The 14,031-nt window shown below is 42.6% G+C and overlaps 1 protein-coding gene across 7 annotated transcripts in view; it reads right to left on the bottom strand.

Moving 5' to 3' along the window:
* slc4a4a (solute carrier family 4 member 4a) overlaps window positions 1–14,031 on the bottom strand; it is a 62,708-nt gene that overhangs the window by 12,677 nt on the left and 36,000 nt on the right. For all 7 annotated transcript variants that reach the window (XM_077601772.1, XM_077601774.1, XM_077601771.1 and 4 more), the window contains 10 exons: window positions 11,008–11,095; window positions 10,786–10,940; window positions 9,325–9,435; window positions 9,075–9,249; window positions 6,320–6,453; window positions 5,967–6,241; window positions 3,120–3,190; window positions 2,869–3,054; window positions 2,691–2,804; window positions 1,425–1,586 (listed from right to left, as the gene is read on the bottom strand). In XM_077601772.1, coding sequence (XP_077457898.1) covers window positions 1,425–1,586; window positions 2,691–2,804; window positions 2,869–3,054; window positions 3,120–3,190; window positions 5,967–6,241; window positions 6,320–6,453; window positions 9,075–9,249; window positions 9,325–9,435; window positions 10,786–10,940; window positions 11,008–11,095 — 1,471 coding nt within the window. The remainder of the gene's footprint in view (window positions 1–1,424; window positions 1,587–2,690; window positions 2,805–2,868; window positions 3,055–3,119; window positions 3,191–5,966; window positions 6,242–6,319; window positions 6,454–9,074; window positions 9,250–9,324; window positions 9,436–10,785; window positions 10,941–11,007; window positions 11,096–14,031) is intronic.

Below are 14,031 nucleotides of genomic sequence, written 5' to 3' on the forward strand. Positions count from 1 at the left end.
ACACCACTGTGGTCGGACTCATCTCAGGAGGGGATGAGTCGGCTTACAGAGATGAGGTCAACAATTTGTCTTCGTGGTGCTCGGTGAACAATCTCACACTGAACACCACGAAAACTAAAGAAATAATCTTGGACTTTCGCAAACACGGCACAGATCTGGCCCCACTCCTCATAAATGGAGTATGTGTAGACAGGGTCCAGTCCTTTAAATTCCTGGGGGTCCACGTCACGGACAAGCTCTCATGGTCTACAAACACCACGCAGTGGTGAAGAAGGCTCAGACACGACTCCATTTCCTCAGGGTACTTAGGAAGAACAACTTGGGCTCCAATCTTCTGAGAACCTTCTATAGAACCACTGTAGAGAGCATCCTGGCGTACGGCATCACAGTGTGGTATGCTGGAAGCACGGCGGCAGACAAAAAGGCCATGCAGAAAGTGATTAACACTGCCCAGAGGATTGTCGGCTGCTCTCTGCCCTCACTTGAAGACATTGCCAGCCCGCGTTACCTCAGCAGAGCCAAGAACATCATGGGGGACCCCTACCACCCTGGTCACTATCTGTTCCAGCTGCTGCCCTCTGGCAGACGCTATAGGTCCCACAAGGCTCGGACAAATAGGCTTAAGGACAGTTTTTTCCCCACATCCATCAGACATCTAAACTCGCGCTAACATACCACACATTCCCTTCTGCGGCATATGAATAGATGTTTGGTTGGTGATCTGCCTCCTACTAGCTGACTTGAAGGAAGGTAAGTGGCAGACAGGAAGGTAAGTGTCAGACAGTGTGCGGTAATCGAGAGGTAAGCGACCTGTATCCACAACAGCGGAATGACAAATTACAAGTCCGTAACTTACACTTATTTAGGTCTTTTGCCGATTAAACGTAGCTTATGGAGAAGCACCATCAATTTCGTCACACGCAGTTTCTGCGTGTGATGACAAGTAGGCTTTTTTGTGTTGTGGTAATGACGACATGGCCTATGTCCGATTATTATATTATTATTATTATTATTATTATTATAATATGGTATTGAAAAAAGAAAGAAAACCAAACTGAAAAATAGAGACTAATATGAGAAAATCTTAAAATAAAAGAAAATCGTGAAAGGCCAAAAATGAATATGAAAGAAAATAGAATATGCAAAATTCATTTAAAATGTCAAATAATATATTGTGTTTTTTTATTTTTATTTTTCAAATTATTCATGTGTTTTGTTTTTTTATTTTTATTATCATAATCATTATCATGTACTTGTATGTATTTCTCAATGCTTTTTTATGTATACTTTTAAAGTAATTGGCTGCCATTGAATCCAAGTTCACTGGGTGGAAGGCAATGAACCAAAGAAAAGATAGAGAGAAAATGAATGAATAATGTTTTGTCAAGAAAATACTCTTTTTTTACATTTATGATGGCACTCACCTTCAGCTTGTGCTCCTTCCTGTTGACAATGACGGCCGTGATCTGCTGATCCATGAAGATCAAGATGGTGACCAACAGAGCAGGGAGGGCTGATGCCAGGTACACCCACCACGGGTTGCCCCCAAACGGAGGCACAAACCAGCCTCTGAGGGGACTTGTTGGCTAAGGACAAAAGACGTTAACTCATTGGCTGCATTTGATGACAATAGACATTCACTAGATTTTGGCTGGAGTGGGGCAAATGAACATTCGTTTATTCACTACTCCCAGTCAAAATGGATGTGACGTTTATCGCCGTCAATTGCACTGAAACATGATAATTCACAGCCATTCCCCTAGTTTATGTGAATTGTTCATCTATCGTTATTTATGGTGGTGACTGAATTAATCACATTTAGCTGTCGACTCTACCAATATGGCCCCCTTATCAATAAAACATGATCATTCACTACTTGCTGGTAATGAGTAAAATACGGAGGCCAAAAGATTATGAATTTTTACTTGAATATGAAAACTTTGTAACGTCTGGATCACACAATTTGGCCGCACAATATAGCAAAGTGTCTGCGTGGTGGCCAAAACGGTGGTGTCAACATCCTAAAAAGTCGCTTTTTCACCAACTAATTTCTCTTTTTTTTTAAAATGATTTTTGGGAGATTTATGGTATGTTATTCTATGTTATAACGTGTTACATAATCAAGTAGAAATCAATTGAATGTCTATTGCTGTCAATGGCAACCAACGAGTTAATTACACTAATACAAAAATGCTCCTCGTACATTCCCAGCGACTGTATCTATTTCTGCGTTTCAATCGACACCCTCAGAAAGCCGTAATTGAATTAAATGGCCAAGACATGAGACCAAATCAACAGAAAATTACCCAAAATCAATATTACGTGACCCCAAAATGTTCCACTATCAACAGGTAGTCACTCGATTTACCATAAAATCAGCAGGAAGTGTTAAAATATAAACAGAAAGTTTTTTGCAAAAGTACCAAAATCAACAGGATGTGACCAGATATGAAAAGAAAATGAGCCAAAACCAAAGGGAAGTGAAAAAGCCCCAAAATCAAAAGGGAGTGGTCTCATTTCACTGGAAAGTGACTAGGAGTTTTTCCAAGATCAACAGTAAATTACTTGATATTCAACAGAAATTGACCTCGAAATGCTCCAAAATCAACCTGAAGTGAGCCGGAAATGCTTCATATTCCTTTACCTTTGTTTCGAAGAATATAAAGCACTTCAAACCACCGTGCACTCACCTTGAATTCAGTGGGCACGATGAGTTTGGGTGTATCCACGCCGACCATAATGTCCACGCCGCAAAAAATGAGGATGGCTAAGATGATGGCAAAGTCGCTGACTAGTTTTCTGATCTGGCGAGACAAGATGCACGGTGAAGACGACCGAGGCATGATGGCTTTGTTGGGTTGCACTCACAGTGGTGGGGAAGAAGGGACTGAACTTGAACTTTTTGAGTGCCATGGAGCAGGCATACGTGCCAAAGAAGAGGATGCAGGACATGAGCGCAATGTCCGGGACAAAGTCGCACGATTTGCCCACCAGCTCCCCATTGTACTTTAAGCAGTCGCTGCGGCTCAATGAGGACCACGTGGCATTGATAGGCTGCAAAGATTTCTATGTATAAAGCACTGTTAATATACCATACTTAGGTCGCTAGCAAAACATACCAGATCCGTGTTGTTCCAGAACCAGATGGAGGTGCCTTCTAAGGGGTCCCCTGTGAACTCCGAGTTGTTTTCTGCATTAAAAAAAAATCAGCTTGTGATTATCCTGGAGAAATGTAACCCTGCTAAGCTTTATAGAGCACCCATTAGCTGCCGTTGACGACACTAAGCTTCCAAGTCCATTTGGACTTGGAGGGGCTAATGAACATTCATGACCGAAAAATGTGAATTTTGGCATACATGAACAAGCGTGACTGGACGTTTCGTCGCCGGACGTTTGGTCGCCCGGACCCAAACAACCGGCGACCAAACGTCCGGCGACCAAAAGTCCGGCGACAAAACAAGGCAAAACAACACGGTCTACGCATCAATAGAAGCCAACAATGGCCCTGAGCAGTTTCACTGAGCGGACGTGTGAGTGTAGAAGAGTTTGTATGTACATGCGTTGTCCCTTTAAGAAGCTACGTCAGTCAGGGTCTTAACAAGTTCTCCAACAAAACACAATAAAAGTACGGGAAATTTGGAGCTTTTCTTTAGCCTAATAATTAATAGGGCATTAAGTATGACTAAATAATAATTTGCAGTTTGTATTTAGGGAATTTGAGCAACCATTTTAAATGGTAATTATCAATAACCTTCCGGGCGACCATACGTCCGGCGACCAAAAGTCCGGCGACCAAATGGCCGAGTACCATGAACAAGTAGCATCACTGCAAAATAGCAACATTGAGAAAGTAAACATGCCCCAATTTGCATATATGTATGGTGAATTCAGGATGAAATTCACAGTAGCCCAGCTGAGATGTTGCAGTGGCCAGTGAATGGGAGGCCGGGGACACCATGAATTGGTTGCCCGCCAATCGCAGGGCACAAGAAGATGGAAAAACATTCTTGTTTTAATTACTATGAATGTAATTTTTTTCCATCACTTTATTCACATTTAATGGCGTGTCAAAAGGTTATTTTGTTTCACCCTTCATGAATGTATTCATTCATTTTCTATTCTGCTCTTACAATGACTTATGAAATGGATTCGTTGCAGAAATGGTTTCGTAACTTGGATTTTTTATAAGTAGACCCCTTTGACGTGCAAAAGCCCTAATTCGTTCCAACCGTTCTAATGATCTCATTACTACCCATGAAATGCTTTACAAATGTCAAAAGTATACCAATTTTATATACAATATGAGTGAAACAGAAAACGAGAGAAAAAAGATGAAAAAAAATTAATGTATTAAAAAAATACTTTATCCATTGGAGGCTATAGGCAAGTAGGAGGCAAACGTCTGGCAGCTGAATCAACATGCGTACACACGTACACACGTACATAAACACACAGCTTAACTACCATAAGTATTGTTACGTTTGATTAATTATTGATCCAATGACCATTGCCTTTGATGACTTCTTCTAAAATGCGCGAGCCATTTGTCGTCAAGCTGGGTGACTGCAAGACTCGTCAATTACCCATCTTGATAAAAAAAAAGAGGTGGCTTGATATATGAGTAGTTAGCGCGTCAGCCTCACAGATCTGGGGTCCTGGATTCGAATCCAGGTCGGTCCACCTGTGTGGAGTTTCCATGGTCTCCCTGAGTCTGTGTGGGTTTTCTCCGGGTACTCTGGTTTCCTCCCACGTTCCAAAACATGCGTGGTAGGCTGTTTGTACACTCTAAATCAGGGATCACGATCTGCAAGTAGATCACTAAGATACTACTGGTGGATCGCATGACAGTAAGATTTGATCCAAGGATTGGATTTGAAGTAAAATTTTATATGGGACTTGACCTGGGAAACAGCGCCATCGCGAGTCCAAGCACGATCACTACCTGCCTACACTATTTTGGGTCCTGCTGGCATCAGGTATATATCATCAGCATACATAATTGCTGAGCTTTGACAGGGGCCCGGAAAAAAACGGTAGATTGCGCTAAATTGGCTCCTTAAAAGGTAGATCTTTGAGCAAAAACGTTTCAGCACCCCTGCTCTAAATTGCCCATAGGTTTGAGTGTGAGCGTGAATGATTGTCCATCTCGTCGTGCCCTGCGATCGGCTGGCCACCAAGTCATGGTGTACCCAGCGTCTGGCCCGAAGTCAGCTGAGATAGGCTCCACTACCCCCCGTGATCGTGGTGAGGATAAAGCGGTTCAGAAAATGAATGAAGGAATGATAACGAAAACAAAGCTACATTAAGCACACTAAGGAAAACTCTGGAAAGTTAGAACTCCCTAATTAACGGAGATGGAAAGAACACGAATCTCAGCGCTGGCCGCAGTGACTCCACCATGGTGAAAGAAAAAGATCAAAACATGGGTGGAAAGGCTCATAATCCATCGGTGACCACTACCCCCCTGGGGACGGCTCTTGCATATGCCGAAAGTGCGCTAACCTCAGGTTCGGCATCATGAGGACAACAGTTCCGTTTTAGCCAATGAGAGGCCAGCGGAATGTAGCCAATGGGAGAGCATCTCTATCACGACAATTTCAAATATACCACAGGATTCTACAAAAGGTGTTTGTATTTTTGAGATTTTGCATTTGTAACTTTCATAACAACAGGGAAGTGACGCGTAAATGCCAAAAAATAACAGACAAGATGATTGAATTGGATTGGCAAATATCTCCACACACTTTTCTCAAAAAGGTTTGTCAATATTGACTTTATACTGTTGAACTACTCTCAAGTTTCTTTGCTTTAATTGCATATAATATTGTAGAAATAATTGTCATTGGAAAATGTGAAAAGAAGAAATTAGATATTTTTGGGAAGCCAGGTCGCCCAGCCCTAAGACAGATGGAAGCTTGCTCTAAATGTTATTTATTTATTTATTCAGTATTTATTTTTTGACCTACCAAGAACAGTGGGCGCCATGCAGAGGCAGTCGTACTGTGTGACGTCCTCCGAGCGGAAGTCGGAGTTGATGGGGTAGTGGTGCGCCAACTTGATCATCTTCTTGAAGGCATCGTAGATGAAGATGAAGCTGATGAGGGCCGAGAAACCTTCCTCGGTGAAGCGCGTGAAGTACTTGACCAGGTAGCTAGCATCTGTAGCCACTAGCACAAAACACAGGAAAGCCGACCACAGCCCAATCCACAGCCGGAACTCCAGGTAGTCAAAATCGTTGTCCCTGCTCAGAAATAAGTCAGGTTTGAGAAAACGCAAGAAAAGAAATGGAGAGTGAGAGCAGAGTGAAGTAATAACTGACTTGCTGAAATTGAAGAGGAGGCGTTCAAAGACTAGGACAGGTCCAGTGCTGCTGAGGATGGTGAGTGGCTGGCCAGAAAGCAGGCAGAAGACGCCGCCCGCAATGGCCGTACCGAGGAAGCTCTCCAGAACACCCTAAAACAATAACAAAACATAAACGCTGAGCAAAGTACAAATACACTACTGAACTGGTTTGATCTAATCTCCCTTTTTGCATCACCATTATTATTCATTCATTCATTTTCTGAACCGCTTATCCTCACAAGAGTTGCGGGGGTGCTGGAGCTTTTCCCAGTTGACTTTCGGGCACGAGGCGAGGGACACCCCGAATCGGTGGCCAGCCGATCGCAGGGCACGAGGAGACCGACAACCATTCACACTCATACCTAGGGGCAATTTAGAGTGTCCAACCAGCCTACCACGCATATCTTTGAAATGTGGGAGGAAACTGGAGTACCCAGAGAAAACCCACGCAGGCCCAGGGAAAACATGCAAACTCCACACAGGAGAACCCACCTGGGATCGGACCCTCAAGCCCCAAAACTCTGAGGCCAAGGCGCTTAGCACTTGGTTGCTGGGTCGCCTATAATACAGTAGTACCTCTACTTATGAATGCCTCTTGGTACGAAATTTTCAGGTTAGGAAACCCTTTGATATGGAAATGACCGTCCCAATATATGAGACAAGATCCAAGTCACCTAATTTCTCAAAGTTTAAATGCATTTCCTGTATTCCTTTGAAATTGGTCCGGTAATATTGCGACCTGCTTTACTTCCACTTGGTGCCTCCCACAACAACAACCACAACCACTTAAAATTATTAGTGCGAATGAAATGAATAAGCGAGCCCTTGTTATTCATCGAAAAACAGAAGATTAGAAGGTAGCATGCGGTTGATTGACAAGGAAATATGGCCGGCCAAAACCCACCCACATTGCTGTGCTATTGAAGCAGAAGGAAGCATTAAAGCAACGACTCCTTTACATGGCCTCTCTGTACTGAATGACGAAAATAAAGTTCTATTTATAGTTGTTTTGAATTCATTATTTGAAGTTGTTTAGATGTGTGTTTATGTGCATGTGTTCGTGTACTAATGTTAGCTTCCTCCTTACAATACTGTACTACTACACGAATGGAACATGGTTTTGCATGCTTGTTCGTCATTTTAATAAATAATTTTCTAATCATTGATTTCCATTTTGGTCTGTTTCCCACTTCTTTCATACAAAAGTGGGACACTGATCATTTTTAAAGGGTTTACTTGGTATTTTTTGTGGAACAAATGACAGAATTTACAGATAAAGTAGAGCTCTACTTACAGAAAATCAAAGTTACAAAAACGTTCTGGAACCAATTAATTTTGTAAGTAGGGGTACGAACTTTTTTATCTTAAGTAGAAAAAAAAAGTTCATAAAATGTCAAAACCCACGCTGAAACTCGGAAGATGAGATACAAAATGGCGGTGAAAAATGGCAAAAGTCAGGACACTGCTTTTTCAGTGCTGAAATGGGTGGCATTCACCGCGGAAGAGGAAGAAGTGAAATTTCACCATAGAAGAAAAAGTATGCGCCAAATAATACCAACACCTGAGAAGGAGGTTGTACCTTTTCTTCAGATTACATTTTGCATCGCGCACAGAAAGACTACGACGAGGCTTTTCCAGCATTGTAAGGATTTTGAATCGGCATTGAAAATGCCCCTTAAATGTCCTGCATCATCTAATGCATCATAAATTAATCTACTGTGCGTTACATCACGAAGAAAGAAGCGAACATTCATTAATCACAAAGAATAAAATCATTGTTAAGATAGAGAATGCCCTATCGGTCTGGATTTTGGATTGTAGGCAGAAGATGATTCCTATGGATACCAACATGATTAGAACCAAAGCCAAGACCTTGTTCTCATAAGCAGCCTCTCGCACACTCGGCCACCTGGATGGCCGCATTGGGAACCATCTCGTATCTCAAATTTGTCCCGTATTTCGAGGCAAAAATTCGCTCTGAATTTTCCTTGTTTCTCAAATTTCTCGTATGTTGGGACACTCGTATATGTCAAGGTCAAGGTTTGTATAGGGGCGGAAACACAGTCTGGTACTTATAATAGTGGTGATCAATGTTCCCTCTAAGCTGCGCGCGTGCGCAATTGCGCACTACTCTCGTCTTCTCTGCGCAGCAGCAATCATATGGCGCGCAGTAAATAAAATCCAAACTTTTTTTACCCCTTTCCCCATGATGGCGCCGTTTACACGGCAGCCAGTGGCAGTAGCTCTGTCCACTCTTATGTTTTTCGTGTTTTACAGCATGTTTTACATGAAAAATTAGAGGGAACATTGACATGCAACCGCTTATGGCAGGTGTGATACTGGTGTGCCCACAGCGAGCAATGATGATGTCGCTCACACTGGTACTCAGTGCGCTCAGGGAGGTGGTCTTTCTGCCCAGACCAATGAAAAATTAGAGGGAACATTGGTGGTGATCCTACTTCGCAGTTTTTCAATTATCACGGCCATGTCTGGTCTACATTATCTGCGATATTCGAGGGAAAATTATTATTTAATTATATAATTTGTACCTACTCCTGCTTGTTCAATTTGTAATTTCCTGTAAATGCCACAAGATAGCAGCAAAACACACCTTCTCTAAAGCTTTTTTTCATATCTGGTACCGAGAGGCCACAAGCTGTCAAGTGTAACAACCGTTAACAGTGATAGACCTTCAACCCATGTGGATAATGATTTGCCAGAAACTTTCTGACCTGCATGTTTTCAGTTGCGTCGCCGAGAAGTCCACCAAAAGTAATGGCGTTGGTGACGGTGCCCAGGTAGATGAAGAGGATGGTGGAGAGGGCCTGGATGTGAAAGGCGTCAGTGATGTCGCTCAGCAAAAAAGGCGCTTTTCTTTTAATGTCCAGCAGCAGGCCACCACAAAACCTGAAAGCAAAAAAATATTTAACGCTTGGGTTCTTCTTTTATTTTATTTTATTTTTTTCACAAGTCGTATTGCACCTTCCTGTCTTCTCCAGCTCTTCGCTTACGTCATGCCCGCCTCCTCCGTGACCTCCGTCATGAGGTGTGTCGCCGTTCATCTGGTTGTCTCCACCCGCATACATGTTCTTTCTGGAAAGTTAGGGGGAGAGGCAGGTGGGGGTGCACGTATGTTTTTTTTAGTCCTCTGTGATATGGAAAATAAAATCCATCACGATGTAATATATTTTTAGATATTTGGTGAAAATTGAAAACAAATATGACATATTTCCCCCCACACACCCTGAAAACTGGCCTCTCTGGCTAACTTGTAACCTACAGGCAACACTGAGGTGGCGTGATGTAGACAGATTAGGGCCAACTTGACAAAAATTAATTTTGGTGGCCGCCACTCCGACAAAAACGGGACAAAAAGGGGTAACGAGTACTGTCACAGTTTGAGTGCCACCATCCTACCAAAAGACCATTTTCTAGCCACTTTTTAATCTTTTCCGTGACCATGGCTGATCAGTTCCAGCCCGCAACAAGTTCCTGATTCGTGTCTTCAACCGTCATTCACCAAGGAAATCTGACGTTGTTCATTGAGTTTTTCTTAGTGTACTTAATGGTTTATTCTTTGCTTTTCATCATGGGTCAAGAAAAAAAAGTTCCTGGTGCGAGTAAAAAATAAAAGTGTGTACTGTTATAAATGTGTTCACGGGTCTTGCTATTGCCGAGCTTGACGACATATGCCCTGGCCATTTTAGAAGATTATGAAAAGTCGTAATCAGGTCGCGGGGGCAGCGTAGAGGTGAGCCCGACTACATCAAGTTGGAATTTCCCAACCTCATGCACTAGCTCAGACTCTTTCCCAACCAGAGAGGTGAAATGCCACGTCCCAAGAGCCAGTTTCTGCAGCTGGGGATCGAACCGCCAAGGATCCCTCCTTTAGCTGCCCCCCAGCTTTCGACACACCCAACCACTTTGCCCCTCTCATAGGTGATGAGCCCATGTGAGGGGTACCTGAACTCTATCAACACAATTCTGGTTGTATGAATCGTCGCCATAATACATTTTTTAAAGGAGAAGTGCTTTCTCAGTCTGTAGCAGAATGTCACGGAATTTCATCTTCTTAATAATTACCACAGTGTCTCGAGTGGTTAGCTGGTCAGCCTCACAACTCTGGGGTCCAGGGTTCAAATCCAGGTTGGTCCACTTGTGTGGAGTTTGCACGTTCTCCTTGGGCCTGCGTGGGTTTTTCCGGGTGCTCCGGTTTCCTCCCAGATTCCAAAGACATGCATGGTAGGCTGATTGCACACTCTAAATTGTGCCTAGGTGTTAGGGTTGCTTGGTTTGCTTATGTTTTTCCCCTTGGTGTCCTGTCCAAGTGATTGCCCATTGTGTTTTTCCGCCCCTGGTGTATCCTTCCTCCTTCGTGTGTTTCCCAGGTGTTCCTAATTATCTCGTCATCTCCCCTGTGTAAACGTGTGCATTGGGGAGGACCTTTTGTCAGAGGAGGGCAACGTTTTGGGAGGTTCTATTCGGATGGCAGGATCCCACTCGCCAGGAGGTAGCACCACCACCTCATCCAAGAACTCGTCGATACCGGCTAGCAGGTCCTGCCGGTCCTTGGCCTTGTATGCAATGTCATGGAAAACCTGTGAAAGCACAACGCAATCTCGTGAGCGTTGCCGTTTCACAATTGACGGCCTTTGGCAAACTCACCTCATCCGACATGAGTGTTGCTATGGCTCTTCCAATCTCGTGATAAGACTTGGCTTTACCCTTTGGCCCAAGTAAGATGAATAAAAACCTGGAAATGGCAGTAGAAAAAATGATTATCATAAATTTTAAGCGACAGAGGACATCCAACAATTTTTTGCTAGAAAACTGTATTCGTCCTGGGTTCAAATCCAGGTCGGTCCACCATTGTGGAGTTTGCATGTTCTCCCCGGGCCTCTGTGGGTTTCCTGCGGGTACTCCGGTTTCTTCCATGGTAGGCTGATTGGACACTCTAAATTGAGGCCTAGTGTACATGGTTGTCTGTCTCCTTGTGCCCTGCGATCGGGTGTCCCCCGCCTCTGGCCCGGAGTCAGCTGGGATAGGCTCCAGCACCCCCCACGACCCTAATGACAATAAAGCGGTTCAGAAAATGAATGAATGATTGGTCCTAGTGGATTAATACATAAGCCACACAAAATTACATAGTATTTAATCATTTTAAGAGCATATCAACCAACTCCCTATTCATTGTTGAATAGTGTCTACCTCACTGCCGTAAATTACAATTAGTCTTACAAGATTAATGAAAACTAAAATGGATTCAAATGTATTTTAAGGAGAAACACATACATTTATTATTGGGTTGTGTGTGTGTGAGACAATGTGATTAATCGCAATTGCCTACGTTTCACAGTAATAGACATTTGGACTGAGCCAACCCTCCTAGTCTAAATGGATTAAGTGTCTTTCGCCGTCAACTGAACTGAAACATTATCATTCAATGCAAGTCCTCCCATTTCAGAGGGATTTTATGTTGATTGCTGTGATTGGAAGTGAAAAAGTTAATTTCCTACGGTTATTTATTCATTTCTTTCATTTTCTGAACCGCTTCATTCTCGCAAGGGTCGCAGGGGGTGCTGGAGCCTATCCCAGCTTTTCGGACCAGAAGCGGGGGACAGTCTGTATTGGTGGCAAGTCGATCGCTGGGCACATCAGATGGACCACCACCTAGGGGCAATTTAGAGTGTCCATTCAGCCCACCATGCAAGTCTTTGGAATGTGGTGAAAACCCACTCAGGCCCGAAGACAACATGAACTTGGACTACTTATTTGTTTATTTCTTATTTATTGATTAGTATTCATTTGTCTGTTTGTTGTTCTTATTTGTGTTAAAGGTTTAAATCTCATTATACCTGTATAACAACAATAAAAGCATTCAATTCAATTCAACATGCAACCTCCACACAGGTGGACCGACTTGGATTTGAACCCAGGACCCCAGAGCTGTGAGGCCGACGTGCTAACCACTCAAGCTGCTGGGCCACCCCTCCTACAGTTAATTGCAGTTAAAATATACAGTGGTACCTCGTCATACGACCGCTCGTCATACAAAATTCTCGTCTTACGGCGGAAATTTCGATCGAATAATTCGCCCGTCATGCGATCAAAATTTCGTGATGCGACCAAGCCAAGTCTTTTTTGCATATCTTTCGTGTATAACAATATTTACGAGCACGGAACGATTAATTCAGACGAGTTTCTCCTAAGACCAGGAAACGCACAACGCGCATGCGCGGGCAAAAAGAGGGCTTTCTGGGTAATGAAGTATACTCGTGCACACAACACCCATAGGCAATGGCAACCTTTCTCAGAATAAAACTTCATTACCCACAATCAATACGTGGGTAAGCTCAACTATTGTATTTCCTGTTATTCTTTCTAAGGAAAGAAGTCCCGCGATCGTTCTTTAAAGACTATTTCTCGTTGGCAAGTGGTCGTGCGTTATCCTATTGTGAGGACATTTGTGTGCATCATTTTGGGAATATTTTGAAGGCAATACAACAGCAAACAGTCCATCGATAGCAAACGTGAGGGTGGAGGCGTGGCAAACCGCCAACCCGGAAAACGAAGGTAACAAAAGATTACAACAAAATTAGAATTCAGTTTTGTGTAAAGTTACATTAAACGTATGTTTGAGTGTCTGTATATATTAATCCAAGTTAATTTAAATTTGTTTGTTCCGTTTACGAGTGCGTTGTCGTGGGAACCCCCCACCCCACCCCACCCACGCCCCAAACGTCTCTGTCTCCCGTCGGCGAAATCTGCCCAATTTTAGTTATATTAAACACATTTTATTACTATTAAACCACTAGTTATGTGTTACTTTGTAAATAGATGGCGAATTAGACGAAATAAAACATTTTTTCCAATCCAATATCCTGTTTTTGGTGTTTTTTCAGAGGGCTGGAACGAATTAATTTGTTTTCCATTCATTTCAATGGAAAACGTCCGCTCGAGTTACGAGAATCTCGTCATACGAGCTCAGTTCCGGAACGGATTAAGCTCGTATCTCAAGGTACCACTGTATTTAAAAATTGGTTTTAACTAAGAAATAAAAGTATATATTTCTTTTGGCATTTATAACAACATTGTGAAAAACACACACTTATAGATGTACAATATGATTAATCAAAGTTAATCTCACACGATCAGCCGCTATTATAATATGTCATTATTGCCATTTATTCTGTAATAGTGTAGAGGTTTACAGTGTGAAAACTACAGTGCTGTGATCTAGTGATTGCTGGCTACATGGTAAATCCAGCCTTAATCTACAAATTCGACTGTCCTCATGCTTTAAAAAAAACAAGAACAAAGCCTTGCTGCCTGTCTACTGGGTGAGCAACAGAAAAGCCTGGATCCCGAAAGCCTTCACAAAGGACTGGTTCTTAAACTGTTTCAACCCGAACGCGAAGCTGTACCTCGTTGAACGGGAGCTTGACTGTCTGGACTGTGCATGAGGACCTGACTAAAACTCGCACTAATGTGTTTTTTTTTTTTATTTATATCAAGCAGAGAGAAACTATTTTCACTGTGAGTACAGTATTTAAAGTATTTACATTTTTTATATATAGATATTAATACATTATAGTCTTTACATATGCTTATAACTGTATACACTTCTTGATAACTTTACTAGTGTACTCTTATTTTTGGATAGGCGCAAAAACATGTAGTATTGTACTA

The sequence above is a fragment of the Stigmatopora argus genome, chromosome 5 (assembly GCF_051989625.1).
Source record: "Stigmatopora argus isolate UIUO_Sarg chromosome 5, RoL_Sarg_1.0, whole genome shotgun sequence".
NCBI lineage: Eukaryota > Metazoa > Chordata > Actinopteri > Syngnathiformes > Syngnathidae > Stigmatopora > Stigmatopora argus.